The sequence below is a fragment of the Poecilia reticulata genome, chromosome 20 (assembly GCF_904066995.2).
Source record: "Poecilia reticulata chromosome 20, P_reticulata-male-v2, whole genome shotgun sequence".
Lineage (NCBI taxonomy): Eukaryota > Metazoa > Chordata > Actinopteri > Cyprinodontiformes > Poeciliidae > Poecilia > Poecilia reticulata.
The window spans coordinates 22,484,823-22,510,301 of record NC_088849.1 but is presented as its reverse complement, the minus strand read 5'-3'; the positions used below and the strand labels follow the sequence as shown (position 1 = coordinate 22,510,301).

Below are 25,479 nucleotides of genomic sequence, written 5' to 3'. Positions count from 1 at the left end.
AAATCCATCCATCCATTAATTCTCTTTGCACCCTTGTCCCTTAATGGGGTCGGGAGGGTTGCTGGTGCCTATCTGAGGGTATGGGAAATTTAGATCATTTGGTTATGTTAAACAGTTTGTTTTGGTAAATCTATTAATGACATTTTAATGCTGACTGAAATCTGGTCTAAGAAGCAGGGAGTCAGAGGAACAGCTGATTTGGGCTTATTTAGTTAGTTTATTACCATAAATCCTCTTCCTGCGGTCCCAGACTGTGAAGCCTCTGGTTCTGAACCAGATTACAGATCTCTAACTGGATACTTTTGTGGGTCTGGTCTGCAGAGTGGAGACTAAAAACCAGAGAGTTCGTGAAGTGCAGTGTTTTTCTTCTGTCTTAAAATGAGCAACAAGGAATGAACAGGAAGTACCCCGACCTCAGCTAGGGAAGCCCCAATGATCTAAAAAAAAAAAAAAGCAACAAGTTGATCTACTCAGCAACTTCTCAGCCTCATCTCCCATGAAGACTGAGAGTTGATGGGGAGTTAGGAACTAAACTGCCCACACACATAAAATCCTCAAATATCTGAAACTCCCTGTAAAAACGACTATAGCTGCCTATTTTAACAGTTCAAACAGTAAATACATTAATAAACACATTCACTATAATACCAAAGGAAAATATTTGTCAATTTTTAACTGCTGAGCAGCTTTTGAATGTTTTCGATGTTTTGATGATTTATTTTTTCCTGATAAGATCCGAGTCTCCATGCCATCACCCTAATCTTTAACCTCTTCCACAAAATCTGAGCAGAACATTGATGTTACTGTCAGTCATCAGAAACAAGCTGGGAAAAGTACTTCAATTTAAATAGATGATGGTCAGACATTCAGTAAATTAGGATTTGAGATCCAATGAGGGTCTATTGTCAGATTAAAACACGTTTTAAAAATATTTTACTTTTTTGTAGTGTGAATGTTGAATTTTGATTAGCTATAAATGGAAGATGATCACAATTAATTGAAATACAGATTTGAAAATGTGTGTGTAATAAAACTCTGTAAAGTGAGTTAAAGAAATTAATTTTCATTTCTCAGTTATTAAATATGACTGTTTTACTACTTGAAGTATTTGGTGTTAATATAGGCTAATACATTTTTGAACCAGTCAGTTTTCTAGTCAGTGGTTACAGTTTAAAAACGGTTTTATTTCACTCAACGTCCGTCAAGCTTTTGGATCAACGATTAGTTTTTTTCGTCGCTGTGGAGGAACTTTAGTCGCCTTTTCTTTACAGAATTGCTTTAATTCAGCAACACCAGAGCGTTTCTGAGCGTACTTGGACTGATGAAGATTACTCATCTGCATTCTCAGTAGAATTTAAGTTCAGACTTTGACTAGGCCACTCCTAAATGCCTATTTACATATACAGCTAGACTTGATCTGTGTTTTGTTTAAATAACAGGGACTTTAACTGGTCAGGGTGGATGTGATTGACTTTTGTTTATAGGAATATTATGTAGTTATAATTTTAACTTGTAAAGTTATAACAGTTGGTTTGTTTAGAGCTTTAAAAGTTGGTTTTTGCAAATGCAACTGGTTTCATGTATCTGTGAACATGCTCACTGTGGCTGGCTGAAGTTTCATTTTCACATTAAAAGTAGCTCTACTTTGCTATCTGCTGATCTTTTGCACTGTGCAACATTATCTAATAATCATCTAACCATTAGAGAGTTTAATAGCAAGAACCGGTTCAAGCTGCCTCAGGCTGCGGTGTAGAAGAATATGGTTTCATGTTTTCTTTTGCTTGTGGTCTTTTATGTACGCCTGCAGCCATTACCTCTGAAATATTGGTTAAAACATAATTTCCTGTTATGCCCATCATGCTCATCTATTTAAGAGCTTTAAAGGCTGACGGAGCTGCATTTAGCAGCAGGTAGCAAACCGTTCCAGACGGCTTCGCTGCAGAGCAGAGACCAGACGTGGACGACTTCAACCATCGGGGGCAAAATGTTTCTGTCCATCGTGGCCGTTTGGATCCTCCTCACCGTTTCTGCTGGTAACGTAACTTTCAGACAATTTTGGGTTTTGCTTGAAATGACCTTGAAAATATAAGTTTAATACGATTCTTTTCAAATTTTGGTATTTTACAATTCAAACAGAAAACAGTTCAACAAACAATGATTGATCATTGCTTTGTAAGTCATAAATATAATAACAAAATAAATATCTGAATGTGTAAATGTACTTTTTGCTTCTGTTTCAAATGTATTTTCTTTGTATATAACTTTGTTTATTTTTTTTATTACACTACATTCATAAAAACTGTACTAAACTAAAAAATAAGTTTAAACCACATTAACCAGCCTTCATGAAGACATATTTTCTGTCTATTCTTTGCAGCATGAGGTTCTTTAGCGGCTTTGATTTGCTCCTCAAATATCAATTTTCAAGAGGAAAACCAACATAATGTCTGATGTATTAAAATTAATTCATTTCAATGTGCTGATCACAGCACAGGTCATCTTTAAAAGAGAAAAAAACAAAAGCAAAGATCTAATTCCTCTTTAGGATCTTTAACAGAAATACTGCAGTTACTTTGTGAGTTTCCATTTAACTTTAAATGGAAAATTTTAAGTGAAATTTGCAATTTTCTTCAACCCTCCTTCATTCTTAAGAGACAGGGTTAATGGGACTAGATTTTTACCCGACAGGGTCGCTTTTTACAAAAGATTTTTGTGTGGTTTCTGGAACTGACGGTCTGACAGGACAACGCCTTAGTTTCACGGCTGTCTGACCGTGACATCTGCTGCGCTCAGACCGCAGAGGGTTAATCTCACTGAACAAACAGATGTCAGAGTGTGAATGTAAGAAATGACCCTGCTCATCAGCTACACATCCCAGATCTGCATTTGGCTCAGCCTGCAGCTACAATAAGCAACAAAATAGAGCTGGAAGATGTTAAACTAAAGCTAAAAACAAGAAATTACACAGATATCTGGAAATATTTTAGACATTTAAATGTCAAATAAGGGGCGGCAACGTCTTTGTACCAATATCTTTCAAATTCCAAAATATTTTTTATTGATCCCAAAGGGAAATTAAGTGTTTTAACTTCTGTTGATTCAAATTCTTCAGAGTTATTGTTGGGGTTGGAAGATCTTTTGTAGCGGTCTGTATTACAGTGAATTCGAAGAAGCCTCTGACTAAATACTATTTTCCCAAGACAGTCTCATGAAGAAGATGGTCAGGGTTGTCCATCATCTTAATTTTTTTATTTTTTATAAAGCATCAACATTTATTTAAAAATCCTCAAGAAAGGCTCAAATTTACATAATGTTGCAGCAGGTAAATGTACAAATATGGAGCCAAAAATACATTTTTCCACTCAAAACCAGCACCACCACATCCATGTTCATCCTTGCAGGGCAACTTGGAATCTGAGTTTAGTTTAATAGAAACATTACATTGTACCGTTAAAGATTTAAAGCCTGAGGCTTAAAGAAAAAACAAAAATAGTTGATTCTGCTTCAAGATAAAGAAAACAAAATATCTTTTATGGGACAGTAAAGTCACAGCAAATGGAGTAAATGTGTATAAAAAAATAAGAAAAAAATGGCAATTTTTGTATTTCTCTCTAACATTTAATTTCTCCTGTTTAGTATTTAACGGAATACATTCAGTAAAATTTTAGAGTTGGTTTTACTTAAATTGGTTAAAAAAAATTTAATAAGCTTCAATTTTTATAATAAAAAAATATAATTAACAGTAAAATACCCGGAACTGACAGTTTTTAATGTAGCTTCTGTTTATTTTTATACAGCTCAGCATATAAATATATAACGAACTTCAGTCATAATCATGTATTCAGTAGTTGAATATGTTAAGATGTAGATGGTGTTCATCTATTTTTGAAACATTTTGTGTGGTAACCATGTTGATTTTAAATCAATACCTTATTGAAAGAAGAGGAAAACAGGAAATAACTTTGCTAAAACTTTTCTCTTTATGTTTTATTTGTTTCTAGGCCGTTCGTCTGCTGCAGGTGTGATTGTCCTGCCCTGCTGTCATGAGGGATCAAATAAGGTTCCAGGGAACATCACTGAGTGTTTCGAACAAAAACAACTGAAAGGAGACTGTCTGAAACACTTCTATGTGTAAGAACAGCAAATATAGAACAATCCTTCCCTTTACATCCCTCTTTCATTTCCAGCTGTGATATGTTTCTTTTTCTTCTTGACATAATGCTGGAAGTTTGTGGGCTCCCCCTAGTGGTAGAATTTTATGTCTGCTGTTCTAGTGCTTCATTTGTTTCTTTTAAAAAAACATCTTTATTTATCATTACAAAATGAGGTCTGCCCTGTTTAAATCACAGATATTGACTTTGGCCCTGTGAGATCGACCATCATTGTAAGACCCTAAGAGCATTTGGAGGTGTTAAAGGGAAAAATTATATCAGTTTATGAGTCTGGTTAGTGATTCAAGAAGTTCTCCAAATATCTTAAAATCAGCCATTTTACTGCATCTTACATAGTGTAATGGTGAAGATTCAAAACAGTATCCACCTTAACTTAAAAGGTAAAACGCAGTGATAATCTGTGATGTTTCTGTCTTTATAGGGTCGTTACTGAGAAAGGAATATATTGCATCAACCCAGTTTCAAAATGGCTCCAACAGAAGATGAAGAAGGTGAGAAATATCAGAGTTTACAGTGAGAGGAGCTACACAAAGCAGGTCCAGTTAAAACGGAGAATGATCTGAATATAAAGAACCTGTAAGGTTTAATATGTCTGTGTCTAAAAAAGAAGCTTTGTTTTCTCACATGTGGGTGAAATATAAATACATTTATTGCTTGAACTCAATTAGTCCCAAAGAATTTACCTGATTGTGAAATTATTATGTTGCTTTAATTAATTCTACTTTGATCATTTGTACGACACTCAGAGGTGGTCCTAGCTTGTTTGGCGCCCTGGGCGAACAAACCCACCGGTGGGGCGGGGGAATGCACTGGGAAAAAATCAATACTAAAATAAACATTCAGTAAACATTTTTCTACTCTCTTTTCTCTTTTAATTTTCTCATCACAGGGAAACCTGAAGTGTCCTCTGCCCAAGATGCATCGAGGAACCTGACTCCAATATTCCAGGATTGAGATGTTGCTGCAAAGAAAAAAACAAAAAATAATGCTTTTCTATCTGCAACAATATAAAACAACAGAAGAAGAAAGTGGTTTATAAAAGTTTGTGGTTTACTAATCAGTTAATGATAGAAGCCCTCTGTTTTTCTTAGGTCAACTTTAAGTGACCTTTTGGTCAAATACTGAAAAATATATTTTTTCTGGAAATTAAATACATTAAAGATGAAAGGTCATATTTTATTGGATTGTAAATAGTTTTCTCAACATATTTTTTGTCAAATTTCAAACTTTAACCCCCATCAGAAACATGAAGAACTTTTTTTCTCTATGTGATGAAAGTGTTATCATTTAATCACTTTAATAAAACTAAGTTTACACACATAAACTGTCATTTACTTAGTATATATATATATATATATATATATATATATATATATATATATATATATATATATATATACTGCTCAAAAAAATAAAGGGAACACTTAAACACTTAAGTGAATACTTAAGTGTTCCCTTTATTTTTTTGAGCAGTGTATATATATATATATATATATATATATATATATATATATGTGTGTGTGTGTGTGTATTTATATATATTTGTGTGTGTGTATACATACATACATACACATATATATACACACAATGGAATAAGTGAAGAGCCCACTGCACTGAACCCCTTTGAAGACTGTCGTTATTCCACCAAATATTGATTTCTGAACACTTAATGAGTTAGTAATGAGTTAAAACATTACTATTGTTGTTTCTATTCTAATTGAATATGAACTTGTTTTCTTTGCATTATTTGAGGTCTGAAAGCTCTGCATCTTTTTGGTTATTTTGTCCATTTCTCATTTTCTGCAAGTGCAAATAAATACAACATGGAGTTTTGTAGACATGTTGTCAGTAGCTCATAAAATAAAAAGAACAATGTTCATTTTACTCAAAAGTAAAATCAGAGAAATTGATCATTTCTCACTGGTCTCAATTTTTGTATATACATCTTTTTTTTTCCTTTCTAAAAGTGCCGGTGAGAGAGACTCCAGTCACTGGTGTCTCGTAAATGAGCAGCGGGAACGTAACAATTACAGTAAAACTGAAGCGTGGGTCGTAAGTGTATGACATTCAGAGACAACCTGTAAAGAAAAGTGTGGGAAATTGGTCACAGGAAGCTGAACAAACCCTGCTGGGAGTTTTTGAGGCCACTGATTGGGGTGCTCTTTGCCAGCCACATGGAAATGACCTCAGTGCAATGACAGAGCATGTGACTGACAATATAAACAGGACAATACAGAGAGTTATTGAGGAGTATGTAGAAACTGCAAGGAGGACTGTAGGATGAAAGTAGAATAAACATCAGGGGAAGAATATTGGAGATGTGTGTTCAGGGACGAAGAGGGAACCAAAGAAAACTCACCCATCACTCAACGACTGTAGACTTGCTGTCCAAGGTGGTACAGTTGTTGGGTTGACTTGGTCTGTGTCGCAGAGGGAGCTGATGAAAATGTGTTGCTCTGGCATTCGTTTAAATAAAGACTTTAACTGGACTCTTTGTAAATTTATGCCGGTTGGTTTGATTACAGTTTGGAAAGTATGTCAGTGGAACCATGACCCATTTCATGTAGCGGTGAACATATTCAATGTGGCCCCCTAAGTTTTGTTTTCACACTGGAACAAGACATTCATTTTGTTATCTGATGATCTCTTTTGATTTTACAGACAGATTAAGAATAAAGAATTGGTTCAGGCTGGTGTGAGAAAATGTGGTTTTCCTGTTTTTTGGCTGCGACCCCTTCTCTCTTGCATAGCGGTTACCTCAGAAACGTTCCTCTGAAGTATCATTGCATAAAACAGCATTTCCTGTTGTCTCTTTCACCTATTTAAGAGCTTTAAAGGTTGACGGAGCTGCATTTAGCAGCAAACCGTTTCACAGCCGATCCAGTCGCCTTCGCTGCAGAGCAGAGACCAAACGTCTGGACGACTCCAACCATCAGGAGCAAAATGTTTCTGTCCATCTTGGCCGTTTCAATCCTCCTCACCATATCTGTCGGTCGGTAATGTACTTGGGATTTGTTTGAATTGCCCATGGAATAAATTAAGTACTATCTTATCTTAGTCTGATCTCATCTTTTATCCGCAGAGTTCAGATATTTGAGATTTAATGAGTCAAAATTTGATCTTTTTCAATTCAAACTGAAAACAGTTCAAACAAGCAAAGATTGATTGTTTTTAAATAATAAATGCTGCGAGTATGACATTTTTTACTAAAAAATGAAGTTTAAAACTAATTAAGCAGTGTGTATGAACGTCTATTTTTCTGTCTAAACATTCGCGGCATAAGGTTCTTGAAGATGAAGTGTAGGGTTTTAATTCGGTTCTCAAATATTCATTTTACCAATCAGCATCTCAACCAAGAGGAAAACCAACATGGTGCATTAATTGTGTAACACAGATTAAAGTAAAAGGTATTAAAAAAAAAAGACAAAGACGAAAACAAAAGCCAAAATCCATGACCTCCTCTTTAGTATCTTAGAACATAAATAAATTTAAATTGAGCTAAAACTACCTTTAACAGGGTATTTTCATTGAAATTCAGTTTTTTATTTAATTTATTTGACCATATGGACATGAGAGTGTAGATTTAAGAGATCAAAATGTCTAAAAATAAACTTTTACTCTGTTTTTCTAGGGTGTCCGTCTGCTATGGCCCAGGGTCAAATAAGCCTGCCCTGCTGTTTTAATGGGATGGAGAAGGTTGAAGGGAAGATCATCGGGTGTTTCGAACAAAGAAGGACACCGCTCTGCAGGAGACATTTCTACTTGTAAGCACAGAAAACATGAAATACGTTCATCCTTCCACCAACATCCAACTTCCTCTCAAAAGACATCACCGATTCTCTTTTATGAAACCCAGGAGATTTGAGCTCCCTCTAGTGGCGCAGTTTTAAATCTACATTTAGAATTATTATATTTTTCTGGTTCATTGTGAACAAATTTAGAAGATTATTGATGCATTTCATTATGACACAACACCACACTTTTGTGTTTCATTTGGTTTTATTTCAAAACAAATGTTTACATGGTAGGACCATTTTAAGACTTTGCAATCATGCAAAAAATTATGTTACAAATAAATCAACAGCCTCTGATTTAAGACAAATTTGAATAAACGGGAATTAAATGATACTTTGAACAAAACTGAGAAATCCGAGTAAAATCAACAATGAACAGTAAATAAAAGTAGCTGCAGCCATTTTGGCAAAATTCAAAACAATTTCCTCAATTTCCATTTTGTTTTGCTTCGAGTGGTTTTGGTTTTTCCAAAATAGCTGAGAGCTTTGCCGAACTTTCTCATCCTCTGGTGGCTGTGCGCCTTACCAGAGGCACAGAAATGAAATTGTCCAAAAATGAAATTGTCCAACTGTGACGTTTGTCTCGTTGTAGAGTTGAAACTGAAGGAAAACCACCGCTCTGCGTCAGACCTGACTCCACATGGCTCCAACACAAAATCCACCAGGTGAGCGTCAACAGTGGAAAGCAGATCCGCTTAATTCAGCCAATCATCTCTGTGTCAATAACGGTTTGTGTAAAATAATGCATATTTGTGTAATATGTATTACCTCCTTCCGTAACTGCTGAAGATTTGGGTGAAATATGTTAGATGTGGTAGTCCTCATTGTCTGAGATTTAAGTTTCTCAGTTTCAGTATCTAATTCACAAAGCAAATATCAGACATGGCATCAAGGTACAAACAGGAGAAGCTACTTTCTTTTACTGCTGTTCTATTGCTTTAATTTGGTTAATAAATCTAAACAAATAAATACAAAATGTACCAGATTGCAAGTATTTTACATGTTGGTTTAATCAACTGTTCTGTTGTTATAGTAAATAGAAATTGACATAATTGGGAATGTTTGTGACTCGTCTCAAAAAAAAAAAAAAAATCACATCCAAAGAAATTATTCTGTAAATATTTCTCTTAAACCGCACACTTCTCTTACAGTTTATGGTGTAAATGGTCAGAAACGGTTTTCTGTCCAGTTACCACCACAAATATAAATATTTTTATACAATATTTTTCACTTCAGGTTCTCATAAAATATCCTGTAAACGTTTTTTTCTCATTTCAGGAATACTTGAAGTGTCCTCCGACCTACAAGTACTGAGGAAAATGATTACGAGGCCGAGGCGCTGCTGCAACAACAAAAGATAGAATAAACATCCCTGCTTTTTCAGCTGCAACAATATAAAGAAGAGCTTTTTAATGTTTCGCTACTCAATGACAGAAACTCTCTGCTTTCCTTAGATCTGCTCTGAATGGTGATTTTAACGCCAAATACTGAAAAATACATAATTATCCTGGATATTAAATGTATTAAAAGTGAAGTCATTTCCAGCCTACAGCCTTTGTTAAAGAACCTGCAACATTTTCTTCCCTTTATAATTGATGTTTGTTTCATTTAATCACTTTATTAAAAGTTCACACAAATAAAGTCTGAAATCAGCAAAAACATTTAACCTTTGAGCAAAATAAATGAGTATAAATAATCTTACTCTTGTTTTTTCTGCTTTTTTAACTGTTTACATATAAATACGATTAACCGTATTCTTTTTTTACCTTTGTTTTGTATATTGTCTGGATATTTCACCTTCCACCATTTTGGTTGTTTTTGTCCCTGAAACAAATCTCTTTATCTCTTTCTCACCGTTTATTCAATGTAATGTTTTTAATTTCTTTTTATTTCTTTTCTACGTTTTAATGATGTAAAGCCCCCTGGAAAACGTCCCAGTTAAAAGTCGTTTAACTAAAGTTACCCTTGTTAAACAGCGTTTTAACTAAAACTCTGAGGTTTTAGCCCAGTTAAACGACGTTTGACTGAAGTCCTAAAAGGGGTGCGGGTTTTAATGTTTTTATCTTTAAATCTCTTTCTCTTTCTCACTGTTTATTCAATGTCATATGCTGTTTTTATTTTAATCATGTAAAGCACTTTGAAATGCCTTGCTGCTGAAATGTGCTATACAAATAAAATTTGATTGATTGATTGAAAAGATTCAGAAAAGAGAAACGATGACAATCCAAAAGCTTTAATTTAAACTTCGGTTCTCGACGCCTGAACCAAAGGACTAAATTATCTGGTTCACCTCAAGCTGCGGTTGCCAGAGTTTTACCGTATTCACACGTTAAGATTCTGGCAACCCCAGCTGCTGGTATGTTACCGTAAGTTAGACGGGATTTTTTACAGTGTGACCTAACGCTGACTGCTGGAATGGGGGATTTCCAGCTGTCAATGGGCAAAAGGAAGGGTAAGCCTGAAGAGGTCATCATCATCATCACACCAACATAAAGACACCAAAGACAAACCACCATGTCGACACCCACTTAAACTAAGTACAGTTCTGAGTCATCATTCACCCAGATTGTGGCGTCTTCATACGGAGAGGAAGCTGCTCTACAACGCAGAAAGAGGGTTTTCTAACCTTTACCATCATATATTGTTCAGTTTTCCACTCCTGTCTTTTTCTTCTTTCAGTTTTTCTAAGTGTCTAAAACCTAAAGTTTATTGGCAAAATTTGTTTTTTAATTTAGTAAGTTTATCTTTCACATACTCACACATTGAGGTTCAAAATCTAAAACTCGCTAAATTTATTTGACTTAAAGAGTAGAAGACAGTAGACACAACTAAATGCAGCTCAAATGTTTTACAGTGTAATGACATTAATGTCGCGACCCGACCCCGGATAAGCGGAAGAGAATGGATGGATGAATATTCAAGACCACAATATTTTATTAACTCATTTACAGACCAGCCTGGTTTTAGTGGTGCTGCATTGAAATGATTCAGGTCTCATTTGTCAGAACCACGTCTGTGAATGTAGCAGGTTTTGAATCTTCTTCTGTATTGATGGAGCCACAATCAGCTTTTATCCACATTGGAGTTTTTGTTTTGTCTGTGTAAAGCCATTGCACATGGTTTTTACAGTCTGAACTTTCACTAAACACTCATTTAAAAACTGAAAAACAGTCGAAACAGAGTTCCTTCAACCTAAAGCTGTCTAGAATTGCCCTTTGACTCATTATCACAGGAACATTGACCAGCAGATTTGATTATTTTGATGATGACACTCACTAGTTTATTAATTGGCGACTGTATGATGTTTTAATGACTTTTTTTCCATGTAAAGCACTTAGAACTGAACTGCCTTGTTGCTGAAAGGAGCTACACAAATAAACCTAACTGACCTAACTTGATTTACACGTGCTCGTCTCAGGTTGTCTTCATAATTTAAGGCGGCGCCTGTCGGCCTCAGCCAACTATCCCCACAATGGATGGTTGTACTGAAACTGCAATTTCGTTGTCTGTCTGACAATGACAGTAAAATTCTTCTGATTCTGACAACAGACACAAGGAAAGAGGAAATCAATTTGGTGATTAACGTCAGTCCTGCAGCTTCTGCTCCTCTACATTAAATAAAATATAATAAATACTGTGATCCCACGCGACGGAACTTAAAACACCAAAAATGTATGTCTGAAGGAACAACTTGTTGACTAAACAAAATAAATTCAAAGAATAAATAAATGTTGACAAACTTCACATCAATAATTATTGTTAAAATAAAACCTTGTAACACAGTTTGACACCATGAATGAGTCTGGACTTGATCCGTGTTAAATTCGTAGTTGAAAACCAGTGTGATGGTTCACTTTAGTGTGTTTGGATGTGTGTGTTGTTAGCAAACATTTAACAGATCTCTAACTAAGTGGTTGATTTCACTGAGCTCCGACTTGCTTTAGTTGACGTTTGAAACGCCTGTCATTGCAATGCAACCCGTTTCTTGCATTTGTGCAAAGGTTCATTGCGGTCGCTCGTTTCGACTTATCAGCAGCATCTCAAGTTTCATTCTCATGACAAAAAAATTCTTAATTTTTTTTTTTATATGCTAACTTCCTGCCTGTCCTGCAACTTTATCTCAGAGTAATCAAACGTATGTTCCTCTGTTGGAAAACCAAAATAAAACTCATGTTAAGAACTGGGTCAGGCTGCATGGGGTTTGTTGATTCTCTAAAACGGCATCATTGGTCATTATGTCGGAAACAAGAAATCATTTCCTGCTTTGTTTGTTTTTTTTACTCTCTTATTTCAGACCTATAAAGGTTTGAAACACCAACATTCAGCAGCAGGTAACAAACTGTTTCACTGCAGAACAGATGAAAAACACGGACGACTTCAACCATCAGGAGCAAAATGTTTCTGTCCATCTTGGCTGTTTGGATCCTTCTCATGTTCTTTTATTCACAAAGCCCAGAAAAAAATATTCTCTGATCTTTTATTTAGTAATTTAGCTGTTACTAGTCTTGAACTAATTAACTCTTGCATAGAGGTGAGAAGTTGTCTTTGTTTATCTATATTTGTGTATTTTGCTGTTCAAAACACTCCAGTGCTGGATCAATTCCTTCATCTATTGTTATTTTAATGCATACATCTTATCATGTAACAATAAGCAAGAACTGAGGCTGAGCTATTTTTAATAACCAGTCGGTGCATCGATTTGATCATTTTGAGCTTAATTACATGTTTTACAAATAATTTAATGTCAAGTTGGGTTAATGAGCTCATGGAGCGTTTTCAGCAAAAAGCATGACGGCCCTGTCAGAACAGTGAATATAAAAACAGGACAGTGAGCTCCCTCTGGTGGTAGAGTTATTCATCAACACATTAATTGGGTGTTTTTGTTGTGTTTGTTTTTTAAAATGATGTCACCATTTTACAGATTACTGATTCACTTCATGTACATCACTGCAGAACAACTATTTGCTTTGGTTTAGGAAAAATAATTGCTTAACTGCAAAAAAGAGTCCCTGAGTGCATCACAGGAGTCCCTGAATGCATCACAGGAGTCCCTGACTGCATCACAGGATTCCCTGAAGCCTTTGCAGCTGACCTGGTTGTGCAGCGGATGGCGAAGCGGCTGATTCTGAAGTCAAACTGATCGCTGATCTTCTAAAGTTATGACTTGACTCTTACAATCTATTTCAGCCGTTTGCGTTATGTAAATTGCAGCTACTCAGGTCATGTTATCTGCAACCTTTCCAGTTTCGCTCCCATGCTAGAGGAGTGTTCAGCCACCTGTGTGTTCATTAAATCTATCAATGAAGAATCTAACCGAGAAATTTCACCAGCAGATGGGAAACTAGTAGTAAGAAGTGGTTCAGGCTGCGTCAGAATGTGGTTTTCAAGTCTTGCAGGTCATGTTCTAGGTCATTATCTCAAACGTTTTCCCTTCAGATATTTCTGCACACATCAGTTCCTGTTAGCTCCTTTCTGCTCACTATCTTTAATAATGTAGGTTAGTGGGGGCGGCTGCATTTCGTATATAATAAACGGCTTCATTCAGATCTGTCAGACATGTCGACGAGTTTCACCATCAGGAGCAAAATGTTGCTGACCATCATGGCCGTCTGGATCTTCCTCTCTCTTGCTGCGGGTAAAGTAGATTTTAAAGCTTTGGGGTGATTTAACGTTTTACTCAAAAATACTTGATGAGTCAACTTCTGGCGTTTTTGAGTGGAAACATGCTGCAGATGGAGTTGGTATCTAATTGGGGTCAAACTGACAGTTCACTGTGAGGAGATTATAGTTTATTTTCTGAAATTATAGCAGCATAATGTTCTTTAGGAACGAAGATATTTGTTCAATTCCACAAAATTTATTTCAATAACTGGTATTTGAAGAAACAGGATCTATGGCACATTACGCTTTGTACACAAAAACATTTTAATTCATTTTAATGAGTTTTACTGGTGAGATCACAACAAAAACCTCAAATTGACAGGAAAGCAAAGAGGTTTGATTCAGATCTGTTCAGATCGTTTCCAGTAAGTTAATTACTTTTACAGATAAAATTACTTTTAAAGTGAAAATATAACAAAGTTCACATAGATTCATAATTATATCGTGATAGTTTTGTCATATTTTGCCGATTTATTTTACTGGTGCCTCAGGATTTATTGCATTTGAAAAATTTAGACAGCTTATTAAATTTAAATCTCAAATTCTGGCAGTTAAAGAACAAAATGCAGCTTTTAAAGATGAATAGAAAGTCTGAGTGTTTGGATTTAAAATATAAAGAAATAAGGAAAGAATTTCAAAAATACTGACAGTTCTGCTTATGCTAATTTGGTTTAATTTACAATGCACTAATAAAAAACATCTGAAAATTTATTACAAATGTTCACAGTTAGCAAAAAGCTTATAACTCAGCTTTTTCAACGCCTTAGTTTAATGAGGTTAATAACAAAGCTGAGTTATAAGCTTTTTGCTAACTGTGAACATTTGTAATACATTTTCTTAATATTTTTAGTTTTTTGTGATTATTTAAATAACCTGTTTTCTGGCTCCTGAACTGTTTCGTAGCAGATTATTTAACTTATAACAAGACATTGTTCTCATGTTATAAGTTAATTTATCTGCCGATAGAACAAGTAAATTTATATCAATATTAAGGAATTATCTACTTAAAACATAACAAGCCTCTATATCTTGCTGAAAAGTTACTTTAAAATTAGATAGTCTTATAATAAGATATTTGCACTAGAAACTGGACTAAGAATTCTTGGTAAGAGTTTGTGTTTTTACAGTGGACTTGATTGGAATGACAGGAAATTATTTGAAACTTATTATCATTATTCCCTTCATGTTTTTTCACTGTTTGTTGTTGTGCTTTTCTGTTGCAGGTAGATGTTTGGTTTGCCCAACCTGCTGTGATAAGGGGACAGAAAAGGTCAAAGGGGAAATCGTAAAGTGCTATGAACAGAAACCAGGACCAGCCTGTGCTAAACATTTCTATATGTGAGCAGAAAACAGATTCATCCTTCCATATTCATCCCTTCTTCAGCTTTGAGCTCTGATCAGTTTTCCTGTTGATGTTAACACGAGCACCACCTGGTGGTGTAATTTCATAACAGCTGTAACACCTGGAGAAATGAACATAAAATTACAAAAATATTCCAGGACCTTTATTTACCAGCTAATTCATAAGAACATAGAACTGAACTAAATGCTCAGTCTGTTTGTTGCATCATCTAATTTGAAATGTTTATTTTTGCGCTTCATACAGGAATAATTAAATTGTCCAACTGTTTTGTTTCTATCTGCAGTGTTGTGGACAAAGGTGATAGAAAATTTTGCATCAACCCGAAATCTCAATGGCTGAAAAACAAGAGAGACCAGGTGAGTCTCAGCTAAAAACACCGTTAAGTCAGTCAAAAAGTACTTAAATTCAATTTTAGTTTCTCCACTGCTTCGACATATAAACAACGTCAGGATGAAAAAGGTTTAGACCAATTTCCAATTATATTTTGCTCTACATATAACATTTGAGTTAACTCCATATTTAAGTGATTGGAGGTTTTTAACTGAATCAGTCCAGAGAAGTAATAGATGAGGCCAAGATGTAAAAATATGCTGTTATTCTATCAATGCAGCTTCTAGAAAACACCCACTGTTCTTGATTAAATTATAACTTTTGATGGTGCAAACATTTACAAATGACTATCTGTGCATCAATTACTGGAAACAATATATACAACTATGGGGGCTAAAAATGTGTAAGTTTTCTGTTTTGCAAAACAATATGTAAATATTTGCTTTTTCTTTTTCTCATCACAGGAAGGATTAAGCTGCAGCTCAGCTGACGAGCATCATCGGCACAAATTAGATGTTGGAGCAAAAACAAAAGGGAAGAAACATTGACTTTCCTTTATTAATACAATCATATAAACTTCTGCTTAAGAAACATTAACAAAGCAGAAATATTTTGTTTGTTGATCAAAATCATCCATTTGTTTTGGTCAACTCTGGTCAAAACGCGAAGCAGTAGAAAATCTGATTGTTTTTCTTGGTAATTAAACGCATCTTTTTTTGTTTGTTTTTTTTACATTTGGGATTATTGTTCCAGCTGAGAAGCATAATCTTCGGTTTGTGATCATTCCACTTTTCAGCTTTGCAGCTGGTGTGATGCTAAAATGATCAAAAATATGCGAGTAAGCTAGCTAAAGGTAGCATATTAGCATGCTAATTATTGTGACATTTTGTATGACTGCTGTCAAATGTTCATCTGAACCAGCAGGTCAGTTTGAACGACTACAGGGAAACTATGCAGTAGTCAATAAAAATTCAAATATACATTGTATATTATTAAATATATTATTATTATTATTTATTTATTTATATTACTGTATGTTGTTGTAAGTTACAAGTTGCATCAGAATATCAGAATTTTGACGAAATCTTGGCCCAACGTTAGTAAACTTTGTACACAGACTCTTTATGGGGTTTTAGACAAAAACTTGTTTTTAATAACTTTTTCCAAGAAGAAAACTAAACAAGACAGGCATTCTGAAAATTGTACTGCTATTGGTAATACTATCTTTAACAGACTGATAACATATGAAGGCTCTGAAGAGGCTAAATAATGCAAAGAGCCAAAATAAAACCTCAACATTATACACGACCATATTTGGCATTCCTGTAACCTGTAGCTCCTAATTAAATCCAGTAGAACCTTTTCGTGTCAAGAAGCAACGATAAAACTAAGCTGAATCAAATTATCTGTGGAGTTCATCAAGGTCCTGTCCTCAGTCCCCTTACATGCTTTTACTCATTAAATATTACACAATAACAAGATAGAGTATCACAAATATTGTGCAAATTCTCAATAAATGCCTAAATGCAAAGGACAGATTAATAGTTGGATGTATCATTTTCTTCAGCTGAGTTCTTTTAAAATGAGGTTAAAGCCTTTTTTTGACCCTATTAACCTAATTTTTAATTTATGTTTAAATCTGTTTAATGTAAATGTTTTTGATGTGTTTTATTTAATGTATGTTGTTAATTTCAATACAAGCACTTTGAGTTGCCTTTAGTTGAAAGGTGATGTGCAAATAAAGTTGCTTTGCCTTGACCTGCTTCAGCAGAGTTTTTTTTTCCACATGCAGACTTTCCATTTCTGGTCTTATATCTTTTCTATTCTGATCAATCCCAGGGTAAAATTTTACAAAATGTTGTAAAAACACCCAGAGGCCTCTGTGCCATCAGACTCTACATCTTTTATTGAAAATTAAATCTACTTCAGATGTTTATGTTAATTGTGGTTGCAGCAGTTTTGCTCTTATGGTGAGAAAGACTTTTCTTTATGCGGTGACCTTCTGTGGGTTCATTAAACTATCAATGAATAATCTAGCAGAAGTTTTACAAACAGATGGGACTCTGGTTCAGACTGTTTCATGAGAAAGTGGTTTTCACGTCTTTCAGATCGTGTTCTCTGTCACGATCTCAGACATTTCCTGATCAGATATCTCTGCTCAGTTCCTGCTGGTTTCTGTCATGATTATTCATTTAAGAGCGCTGAAGATTGGAGGTGGCTGCATTTCTATTTCTCAACAGGTAACGAAGCGCTTCAGACAAGAGATCCAGTTGGTCCCGCTGCACAGCAGAGCCGGACAACTTTCAGCACCAGGAGCAAAATGTTTCTGCCCATCATGGCCGTTTGGATCTGCCTCGCTGTGGCCGACGGTAATGTACATTTACAAAAACTAGTTTGTTTATCTAGATATTAGTCATGAAATGAGTCAATATTTTACATTTTTGACTGCAAGCAGGACGCCATAGTTACAAAAATGTAATAATTTGGTCTAAAAGACTATTTTTGATTTGTTGACTTTTCAAAAAAGTGCAACTTAAAGGTTATTTTAGGACATTATTCAGAAAAGCAAACGGGTTTGATTCGGATCTGTTCTCACATCCTCTGCAGTGAGAACCAAGGGAGGAAATCCCATTTCATGATTGGGGCTGGGTTTCAATAAAGAGGGGACTTTTTAAGAACAATTTTGGGGGAATCTGCAAAGTTACAGTGAAATGTAACAGCAAATGTGGTTTGAAAAGTTTTTAATGTCTTCTAGCTGAAGGTCCAAAAATTACTAGTAAGTTGTAATGTACATGTAATGTGTCTTTTTCTCAGTAAACAAACTGTTGAGACCCATAGAAGCCAAACTAATATTTAAATGTTGAGTTTGGTTCAGTGTCACTGATCTAATCTCTTTTATTTAAGGCTCTTAAATAAAAAGTTTTAATGAGTCACTACTTGATAAAAATCCTCATAAGTATTGATTTATTGTAGTGGCTCTTAATACAAGTTATGTGTTATTTAAATTATATGTTGTTATTTTTTACTGCTTTTTTGTTTTTCCATGTCCTGGATGGCTGAGAAAATAGTTAGGTAGAAATAATGAATATCAGAGAAGTATCATAACTTCAACTTAAGGCTCAAAGCACCAGGGTTTCTACAGAATAATATTAAGATTTTATTTTGTGGTTTTAAAATAAATAAAGTCATACTTTCTTAATTTTTTACTGTCAGCTGCTCTGTAATCGCCCCTCTGCTCTCGGTTCTCACACACCCAGCTGTAGGCTAGCGCTAACGCTCAGCCCCTCCCTGTTTCAAACTCTTCTCATTAACGGAAGAGTTACATTAGAGCCAAATATAACTGAAATATTTGCTACCTTCGACAGAAAAAACGTTAGGTTTATCAAAGTGTTTCATGTATTCTGCTTTAAGAATTTACTTACATTGGTTTGTGCTGCGGCTCTAACGGAAGCTGCGCCGTTCCGCAGCGCTGCTGTTGCTCCTCCCACACGTTGGACTGAACCATTGTTCTAATAATGGCGGGGGGAGGGGAGAGGGCTAAAAAGTCATTGTTATTTAAAATGGCGGATTTATTTCGTTCTTTATTTCTTTAGCCTTTTCATCTTGATATTGTACGATACAATAATAATAATAATATAAAGATTTCTTTTATGATTTTTTTAGGGGGGACAATTGGAGACTTTTCCAATATGGGGAGGATCGGATCCCACGGGATTTCCGCCCATGGTAAGAACGAGTTATTAGAGATAAAACTTTCTTTACAGGTAAAATTTTACATAATTGCCACATTTCTTTCATCACAATGAACAAAGAAATCTAAAGATTTAATAGAATTAACAGTTAGGTTTGCGATCATCCTGAGTTTGATTCTTAATTAAATTTAAATATTCAATCTGCACAGCCATCCGTTTAAGGTCCACCAGGAGTCTGAAAATGTTGGATATTACTGGAATATCTTTTTGAAATCTTGGCTGACTGTCAGATGTTCCTGTTTGTAAAACTCACGTTAGAAAATGTGCCTCATTCAGTCTCATAGCAAATAATTTAAATTAACTTCTGTCAGTAGATATATGAAGATTTACTGTCAAATTGAGTTTTTAATTAATGCTTGATTAAAACAGCAAGAAATTATTTGAAAACTTTGTAAAAATATTCCTTTTATATTTTGCTTTTTTTTTTTTTTGTCGTGCTTTTCAGTTGCAAGTAGATGTTTGGTTTGCCCAACCTGCTGTGATAAAGGGACAAATGAGGTCGAATGGGAATTCGTAAAGTGTTATGAACAGAAACCAGGACCAGCCTGTGCTAGACATTTCTATATGTGAGTAGAAAACAGATTCATCCTCTCATCTTCTTTCCTTCTCTTTCAGCTTTGAGCTCTGATCAGTTTTCCTTTAAATGTAATATGAGCGCCATCTAGTGGTGTAATTTTATATTAGCAGTAACACCTGGAGAAATTAATATTCAAAAAAATTACAAAAATATTACATTTTCAGCATTAAGCATTTTATTTACCAGCTAATTTATGATCTTGATCACATCATTGAAATGAACTAAATGATCACTCACGTTTGGTGCATCATCTAAACATTTTTATCATTTCAAATGTTTATATAGTAATAATTATATTGTCTAATTTGTGTTTCACTCTTTGTAGCGTTGAGGTCAAAGGTGGTAAACGTTTCTGCATCAACCCAAATTCCAAATGGTTTGATGACAAGAAAAAACAGGTGAGCCTGAACTATAAACACTGAGTCAATCAAACTATTTAATTACATTTAATTCTGCTAATTTTGTTGTGCTGTAAAAAATATTATTTATTTGCTTCACTTTTTTTCTGGTAGGCTATATGAAAAGTTTTATTTCATTATATAAATCATAATAAAAACAAACAGAGTCAGAACAACACACTCTTGTTTTAGCTGTTTGATTGATTGATTGATTGATTGATTGATTGATTGATTGATTGATTGATTGATCTCAATTAGTCCAAAATAAAATGGGTACAGTTGTATAATTATGACATAAAACTTTTAAAAAACATTCACTGTTTGTGTTTAAATTATAACTGCAGTAAAAATGTAGAAATGATTTTAAAAAGTAAGTATTTGATTTTCTCTTTTCCTGTTTCATCACAGAAAAACCTTCACTGCGGTCCTGCTGTGTAGCATCATGGACACAAATGACATGTTACAGCAAAAACAAAAAAGAAGCATTTGACCTCCCTGCGTCACTGACTGCTACAGGACAAACAGAAGCTTAAAAACCTCTGCTTAACAAACATCAGCAGTGTTTTTGTAGATCTCAGTTGGAAACAAACATTTGTTTTATGAGTGTAGAGAAGCATAACATTTATGGAAATTGTTCCACAACTTTCTGTCCACCAGATCCATAAATATAAAATTATTCTCACTTCAAAATGTTCAGCTTGGTTTATTTATCAAAGAAAAAAAAGTAGAATTCATTGTAACTAAATATCATATTCATTAATATTGATTTGCTAAATGCTTCCTCTTATAAATGAACTCTGTTCAAAAGATGTCAACATTTTACAAGTTAATGTCAATTTTATCCCATGTTTTCTTTTCATTTTGTACTTTGATGCTCTGTTACCCAGATTATTAGTATTCAAAAAATGTTATATTTTCTGATTTTAATAGACTTGTTGTAAGTCGTTGTTTTTTTCAATTCTTCAATATTCAATAAAATGTAAAATAAATAAATAACATTATCATGGTTTTTCCTTCGATCAGCTCTGAAATGCTTTTATCAAAAACCCAAATAGTCAAAAATCTGATTCTTTCTTGTTCATTGAACATATCAAAACTAAAAACACATTTTTCTTTTTTTATTTACACCTTTTTGAAAGTGAGAGGTGCAACAAAGGATTTGGTTTGTGGTCACTTCCTCCTCCTACTTTGCAACTAGAACATCTTTCACAATCTGAGCTCCAACTTTCCTAAATGGTAACGTTAAAATGATCAAAAGTTTCTGTCACAACAACAACAAAAGACAAACAACATAAGACCTGCAGCCTGATGCTGCAGCAAGGCGCTGTGTGAAAAAATAAAATAAAATTTCTGCACATGAAAAGCAACATTGATAAACATAAAAACATGAATCATGTGGAATACAAGAGGATAGATGAGTATCAGAGTAACAACATATGTTCTAATATGATTAAAAAACCCCAGAGGCCTCAGTGTGATCAGACTCTACACCCTTTATGGAGAACCTAGTTCATGTAGAGCAGGGGTGTCAAACTCAATTTCACCGAGGGTCACTTCAGCATATTGGCCTCCCTCAATGGGCCACATTGACGGTACAAATCAGGAGTGCCCAGGTCCAGTTCTCCAAACTGCAACTTTTACATGCATCCCTGCTAAAACACCCCAGACAAAAGGTTGACTTCCCTCATCAGCAGCAACTCAGTTCTAGAGGCTTATAATGAGTCAATGATCCAGGTGTGATGGAGAAAGAACGCATCTAAAGTTGCAGATGGTAGCTCTGGAAAACTAGACTTGGGCAGCCCTAGCATAAATGTATGAAAATACAATGTTAAAAATAGATTAAACACCTCATATTGTTAAATAAGCTTTGGAGCGTCTGGTTAGGAAGCGCATTCAAAACCTTTGGTTGAAATGGCGCGTTAAATTCAAGTCTCCATTACAGACTAGATAAAACTAAAGAGAATGCAACGTTGTGTTAATCCATTTGAGGAGCCGGGAGTTTATCTTGAGGAAATAAATGACGACGCGGAAGTTAGTTAGACGTAACATGCGCAGTCCGCTGCTCAACCACTGCGGACGCGGCTGCGAAGAATTAAAAACCGCTGGAAGTAACTCATCCAGAAGATTTAACAAATGGAGCCTTCTTGGTGCACATTACCCAGGAGAGCGGCGTTCTGGAGGAGCTGCAGACGGAACATCTGTCCGTTTCGGAGAAGCGAAAACACGCAAAACAACAACAAAAAATCCTGGTAAAAGCGCAAACCGGACCGCGCACAGGGCAAAACACTCAGAGTTCAGTTGATCTGTTTGGACCAGACAGATCCAACTGACTGATGAATTAGCGCAGATTTTTCTGCAGAGGAGGAAATGCGTTCAGACCCCAGCGGGTGAAGTGATGCTAAGTGAAGTCGCTTAATTTATTTTATTAAAAGTTACTGAGGCCTCAGTCAGAAGTTTTTGTCACTACGGAGAAAAATGTGGGATCTGGATTCACGGTGAATATCAACTAAACCGCATAAAATGCGACTTAATAGCCGATGTTAATATGGTTGTAATTTCACGGATAAAAATAGTACATGAACGATTTTTTTTTATGTTGTCGGTCAAGATAACGGATAACAAAAAAAAGTTCTAGCTGCCGCCCTGACACCAACTCACACATCTTCATTCACAGTCTTGTAAATCGATGTTTCTTTTCTTGGACATTTTGATGTTAGCTTGTCGACGTCTCAGTTTTATTCGCTGGGAAAATCAATAAGCAGCTTGAGGTGACTCTGCTGCTCTCTAGTGGCGAGAAGCCGTAATGTTGGCTGGTAACAATCGGAATGCATTATGGGAGATGTAGTTTGTAGTCAATTCGTGCTGAAAACCTATTTTAAGTCAATCATGATCCTATAAAACGCTGGGGGGCCACATAAAATGACATGGCGGGCCACATGTGGCCCGCGGGCCTTGAGTTTGACACATGTGATGTAGAGGCTTTGAATGCTTCTCAATCAGATATCTCTGCCCAGTTCCTGCCATGATTATTCATTTAAGAGCGCTGAAGGTCGGAGGCGGCTGCATTTCTCAGCTGGTAACAAAGCGCTTCAGACCAGAGATCCAGAGCCAGACAACTTTCAGCACCAGGAGCAAAATGTTTCTGCCCATCATGGCCGTTTGGATCTGCCTCGCTGTGGCCGGTGGTAATGTACATTTACAAAGACTAACGTTTGTTTATCTAGATATTAGTCATCAAATTAGTCAATATTTTACATTTTTGACTGCAAGCAGGACGCCGTAGTTTGAGTTGGTTTGTAAAATGTAATAATTTGGTGTAAAAGACTATTTTTGATTAAAAGGAGTAATTTCAACAGAGTGATCTATTGCACAAAAACACTTGAATTCATTTTAACGTGTTTAAACAGATGAGATCGCAACTTAAAGGTCATTTTAGGACTTTATTCAAAACAAAACGGGTTTTATTCGAATCTGTTCTCACATCCTCTGCAGTGAAAACGAGTTACTACTGATACTTTCAAGATAAAACTACTTTAGAAGTAACATTTAATAAAACTCACATTGCTTTTATCACAAGTGTATTTTTTTTAATCTGACATCCAATCTGCCCCTCCACCATGTTTCAGTCAGGAGGAGACTGGAAATGTTGGATATTATTGAAATACATTTTTGAAACATTATCTGACCGCCAGAAACATCAATAACTCTAATAAAAATATGCAAAACCAATAATTTAATAAGCCTTCTGTCACTAAATGTATGAAGATTTGCTGTTAAATTTGTTTTACTTTTTAATTAATCCCTGATTGAAAGAAAGGGAAATTATTTGAACAGTTTGTGAAAATGTTCCTTGTATTTTTGTTCACTGTGTTTCTGTCGTTGTGTTTCTGTTGCAGTCTCAGGTCAGCACAATGCGACGCCAGAATGCTGTGATAAAGGGACAAACGAGATCAGCGGGGAAATCTTACACTGTTTTGAACAAAAACAAGGACCTGCCTGTGCTAAACATTTCTTCATGTAAGAACTGCAGCTAAAACAAGAGGTGTAATTTCACATCGGCTGTAACACCTGAAGAGAATTACTGAAATATTGCAGCACTTATTTATCTCTTCTGATTTTACATTCAGCATTTTATTTACCAGATAATATATGATATATGTAAGAACATTTGACTGAATTAAGTAGCCACTCTATGTTTATATAATGTAAGTTATATTTTGGTCATTTTAAATCTTTATTTTTGCACTTCATATAGTAATAATGAAATTGTCTAACTTTTGAATTTCCCTCTTTGTAGCGTTGTGGTCGAAGGAGGTAAAAAACGTTGCATCAATCCAGATTCCCAGTGGTTAAAAGAGGTGAGTCTAGACTATAAAAAAAACATCAAAAACAATTTAATTAAATCTAACTTTGCTTATTTATTGAGCTGTAAAATTAGATTTGTTATTTTTTATTTATTAGATTTTTTTTTGTTGGTCAAACTGAAAAGTTTCATATAAAAAAAAAATCATAAGCAGAGTCAACAGAGCACACTTTTGTTTTAGATGTTTAACTGATTGATTTGTCTCAATTAGGAATCTGCCAATAATGGAGACTTGTTTACATTATTTTACCTTAAAACAGGAAACTTACACATTTCCATTGTTTTTTTTTCTTTTTCTTTACAGAAAAACTTAACGTGCAATCCGGCTGACGGGCATCATCAGCAGAAACCACATGTTGTAGCAAGGCCAAAAAAGAAGCACTGACCTCCCCGTTCTACTGACTGCTACAGGAAAAGCTGAAGCTCATAATCCTCTGCTTATAAAAATAATCAATGCATCGATAACTTTGCTCCTCCAAAGTTATCAATCAGCTCCGACCTGCTCTGCTCAAAAAGCCAAACGATTCAAAATCTGATTGTTTTCCTTCTTTATTAAATGTATCAAAACTGACATGTTTTCCTCCTTCCTGTGTCAATAAACAGTTTGTTCTTCAGTGCAGCTTGTTTTGAGTTTAATAAAAACGTGATAAAGTTCTGGGCAGAAGCATCCTGGGTTGACTCAGAAACAGATTTAATCTTTAACCTGCTGCGTCTCTGAAGGAACATAAAGATCAGATCTTTACCTTTTATCCTCAATCTTTATTACGTGTATTTCTTGAATTAGATCTAAATTTGCATTAATGAGTTTAAAGGTTATTAAAAACATTTGAATTTAGAAACATTTCCACTATGACACAAATGCTGAAGCACAAAAAAAATTAATTTCTACAGTTTCTGCTTGATACATTTGGGAATAAATGTCTGCAGCTGAAGGTGTGATGAAATATTATGTTAGATTTTGTGTTTGATTCTACATCCATAACAAATACACTGCAAAAACACAAAATATTACCAAGTATTTTTGTTCTAGTTTCTAGAGAAAACATCTTAATACACTTAAATTAAGACA

At 35.0% G+C, this 25,479-nt stretch overlaps 2 protein-coding genes and 2 long non-coding RNA genes across 6 annotated transcripts; all 4 read left to right on the top strand.

Annotated features, from left to right (window-relative positions):
* The first annotated feature begins 1,043 nt into the window (after positions 1-1,043).
* Positions 1,044-5,363, top strand: LOC145549332 (uncharacterized). The gene is made up of 4 exons (XR_014085259.1): positions 1,044-2,033; positions 4,002-4,131; positions 4,594-4,663; positions 5,062-5,363. It is a non-coding gene; the product is annotated as an uncharacterized LOC145549332 (long non-coding RNA).
* Positions 5,364-5,699: 336 nt separating this feature from the next.
* LOC145549333 (uncharacterized) lies at positions 5,700-9,664 on the top strand. The gene is made up of 4 exons (XR_014085260.1): positions 5,700-7,164; positions 7,804-7,936; positions 8,559-8,631; positions 9,245-9,664. It is a non-coding gene; the product is annotated as an uncharacterized LOC145549333 (long non-coding RNA).
* Positions 9,665-13,220: 3,556 nt separating this feature from the next.
* On the top strand, positions 13,221-21,001 carry LOC103456724 (uncharacterized). 2 transcript variants are annotated; one of them, XR_532308.2, is made up of 7 exons: positions 13,221-13,601; positions 14,851-14,965; positions 15,274-15,346; positions 15,785-17,689; positions 18,984-19,046; positions 19,518-19,638; positions 19,975-20,047. XR_532308.2 is itself a non-coding variant. In XM_081601400.1 (5 exons), exons 1-5 carry the CDS (start codon positions 17,641-17,643, stop codon positions 20,483-20,485), a joined length of 336 nt encoding a protein of 111 aa, XP_081457526.1. In that variant the 5' UTR covers positions 17,500-17,640; the 3' UTR covers positions 20,486-21,001. The 2 variants fall into 2 exon arrangements, 1 of the variants encoding a protein (XP_081457526.1); XM_081601400.1 differs by lacking the exons at positions 13,221-13,601; positions 14,851-14,965; positions 15,274-15,346 and adding an exon at positions 20,456-21,001 and having other exon boundaries at positions 17,500-17,689.
* Positions 21,002-21,911: 910 nt separating this feature from the next.
* Positions 21,912-25,024, top strand: LOC145549476 (uncharacterized). 2 transcript variants are annotated; one of them, XR_014085469.1, is made up of 5 exons: positions 21,912-22,296; positions 23,087-23,232; positions 23,944-24,064; positions 24,345-24,405; positions 24,715-25,024. XR_014085469.1 is itself a non-coding variant. In XM_081601995.1 (5 exons), exons 1-5 carry the CDS (start codon positions 22,523-22,525, stop codon positions 24,793-24,795), a joined length of 429 nt encoding a protein of 142 aa, XP_081458121.1. In that variant the 5' UTR covers positions 22,508-22,522; the 3' UTR covers positions 24,796-25,024. The 2 variants fall into 2 exon arrangements, 1 of the variants encoding a protein (XP_081458121.1); XM_081601995.1 differs by lacking the exon at positions 21,912-22,296 and adding an exon at positions 22,508-22,542.
* Positions 25,025-25,479: the final 455 nt, after the last annotated feature.

Excerpts from the sequence above, each read along its gene's own strand:
- LOC103456724 (XM_081601400.1), top strand. The coding sequence starts at position 17,641 with ATGTTTCTGCCCATCATGGCCGTTTGGATCTGCCTCGCTGTGGCCGAC. Across the intron at positions 19,047-19,517 it reads CCACGGGATTTCCGCCCATG|TTGCAAGTAGATGTTTGGTT; the intron begins GTAAGAACGAGT and ends CGTGCTTTTCAG. Across the intron at positions 19,639-19,974 it reads TGTGCTAGACATTTCTATAT|CGTTGAGGTCAAAGGTGGTA; the intron begins GTGAGTAGAAAA and ends CACTCTTTGTAG.
- LOC145549476 (XM_081601995.1), top strand. The coding sequence starts at position 22,523 with ATGTGGGATCTGGATTCACG. Across the intron at positions 22,543-23,086 it reads ATGTGGGATCTGGATTCACG|AGCGCTGAAGGTCGGAGGCG; the intron begins GTGAATATCAAC and ends TATTCATTTAAG. Across the intron at positions 23,233-23,943 it reads CTGCCTCGCTGTGGCCGGTG|TCTCAGGTCAGCACAATGCG; the intron begins GTAATGTACATT and ends TTTCTGTTGCAG.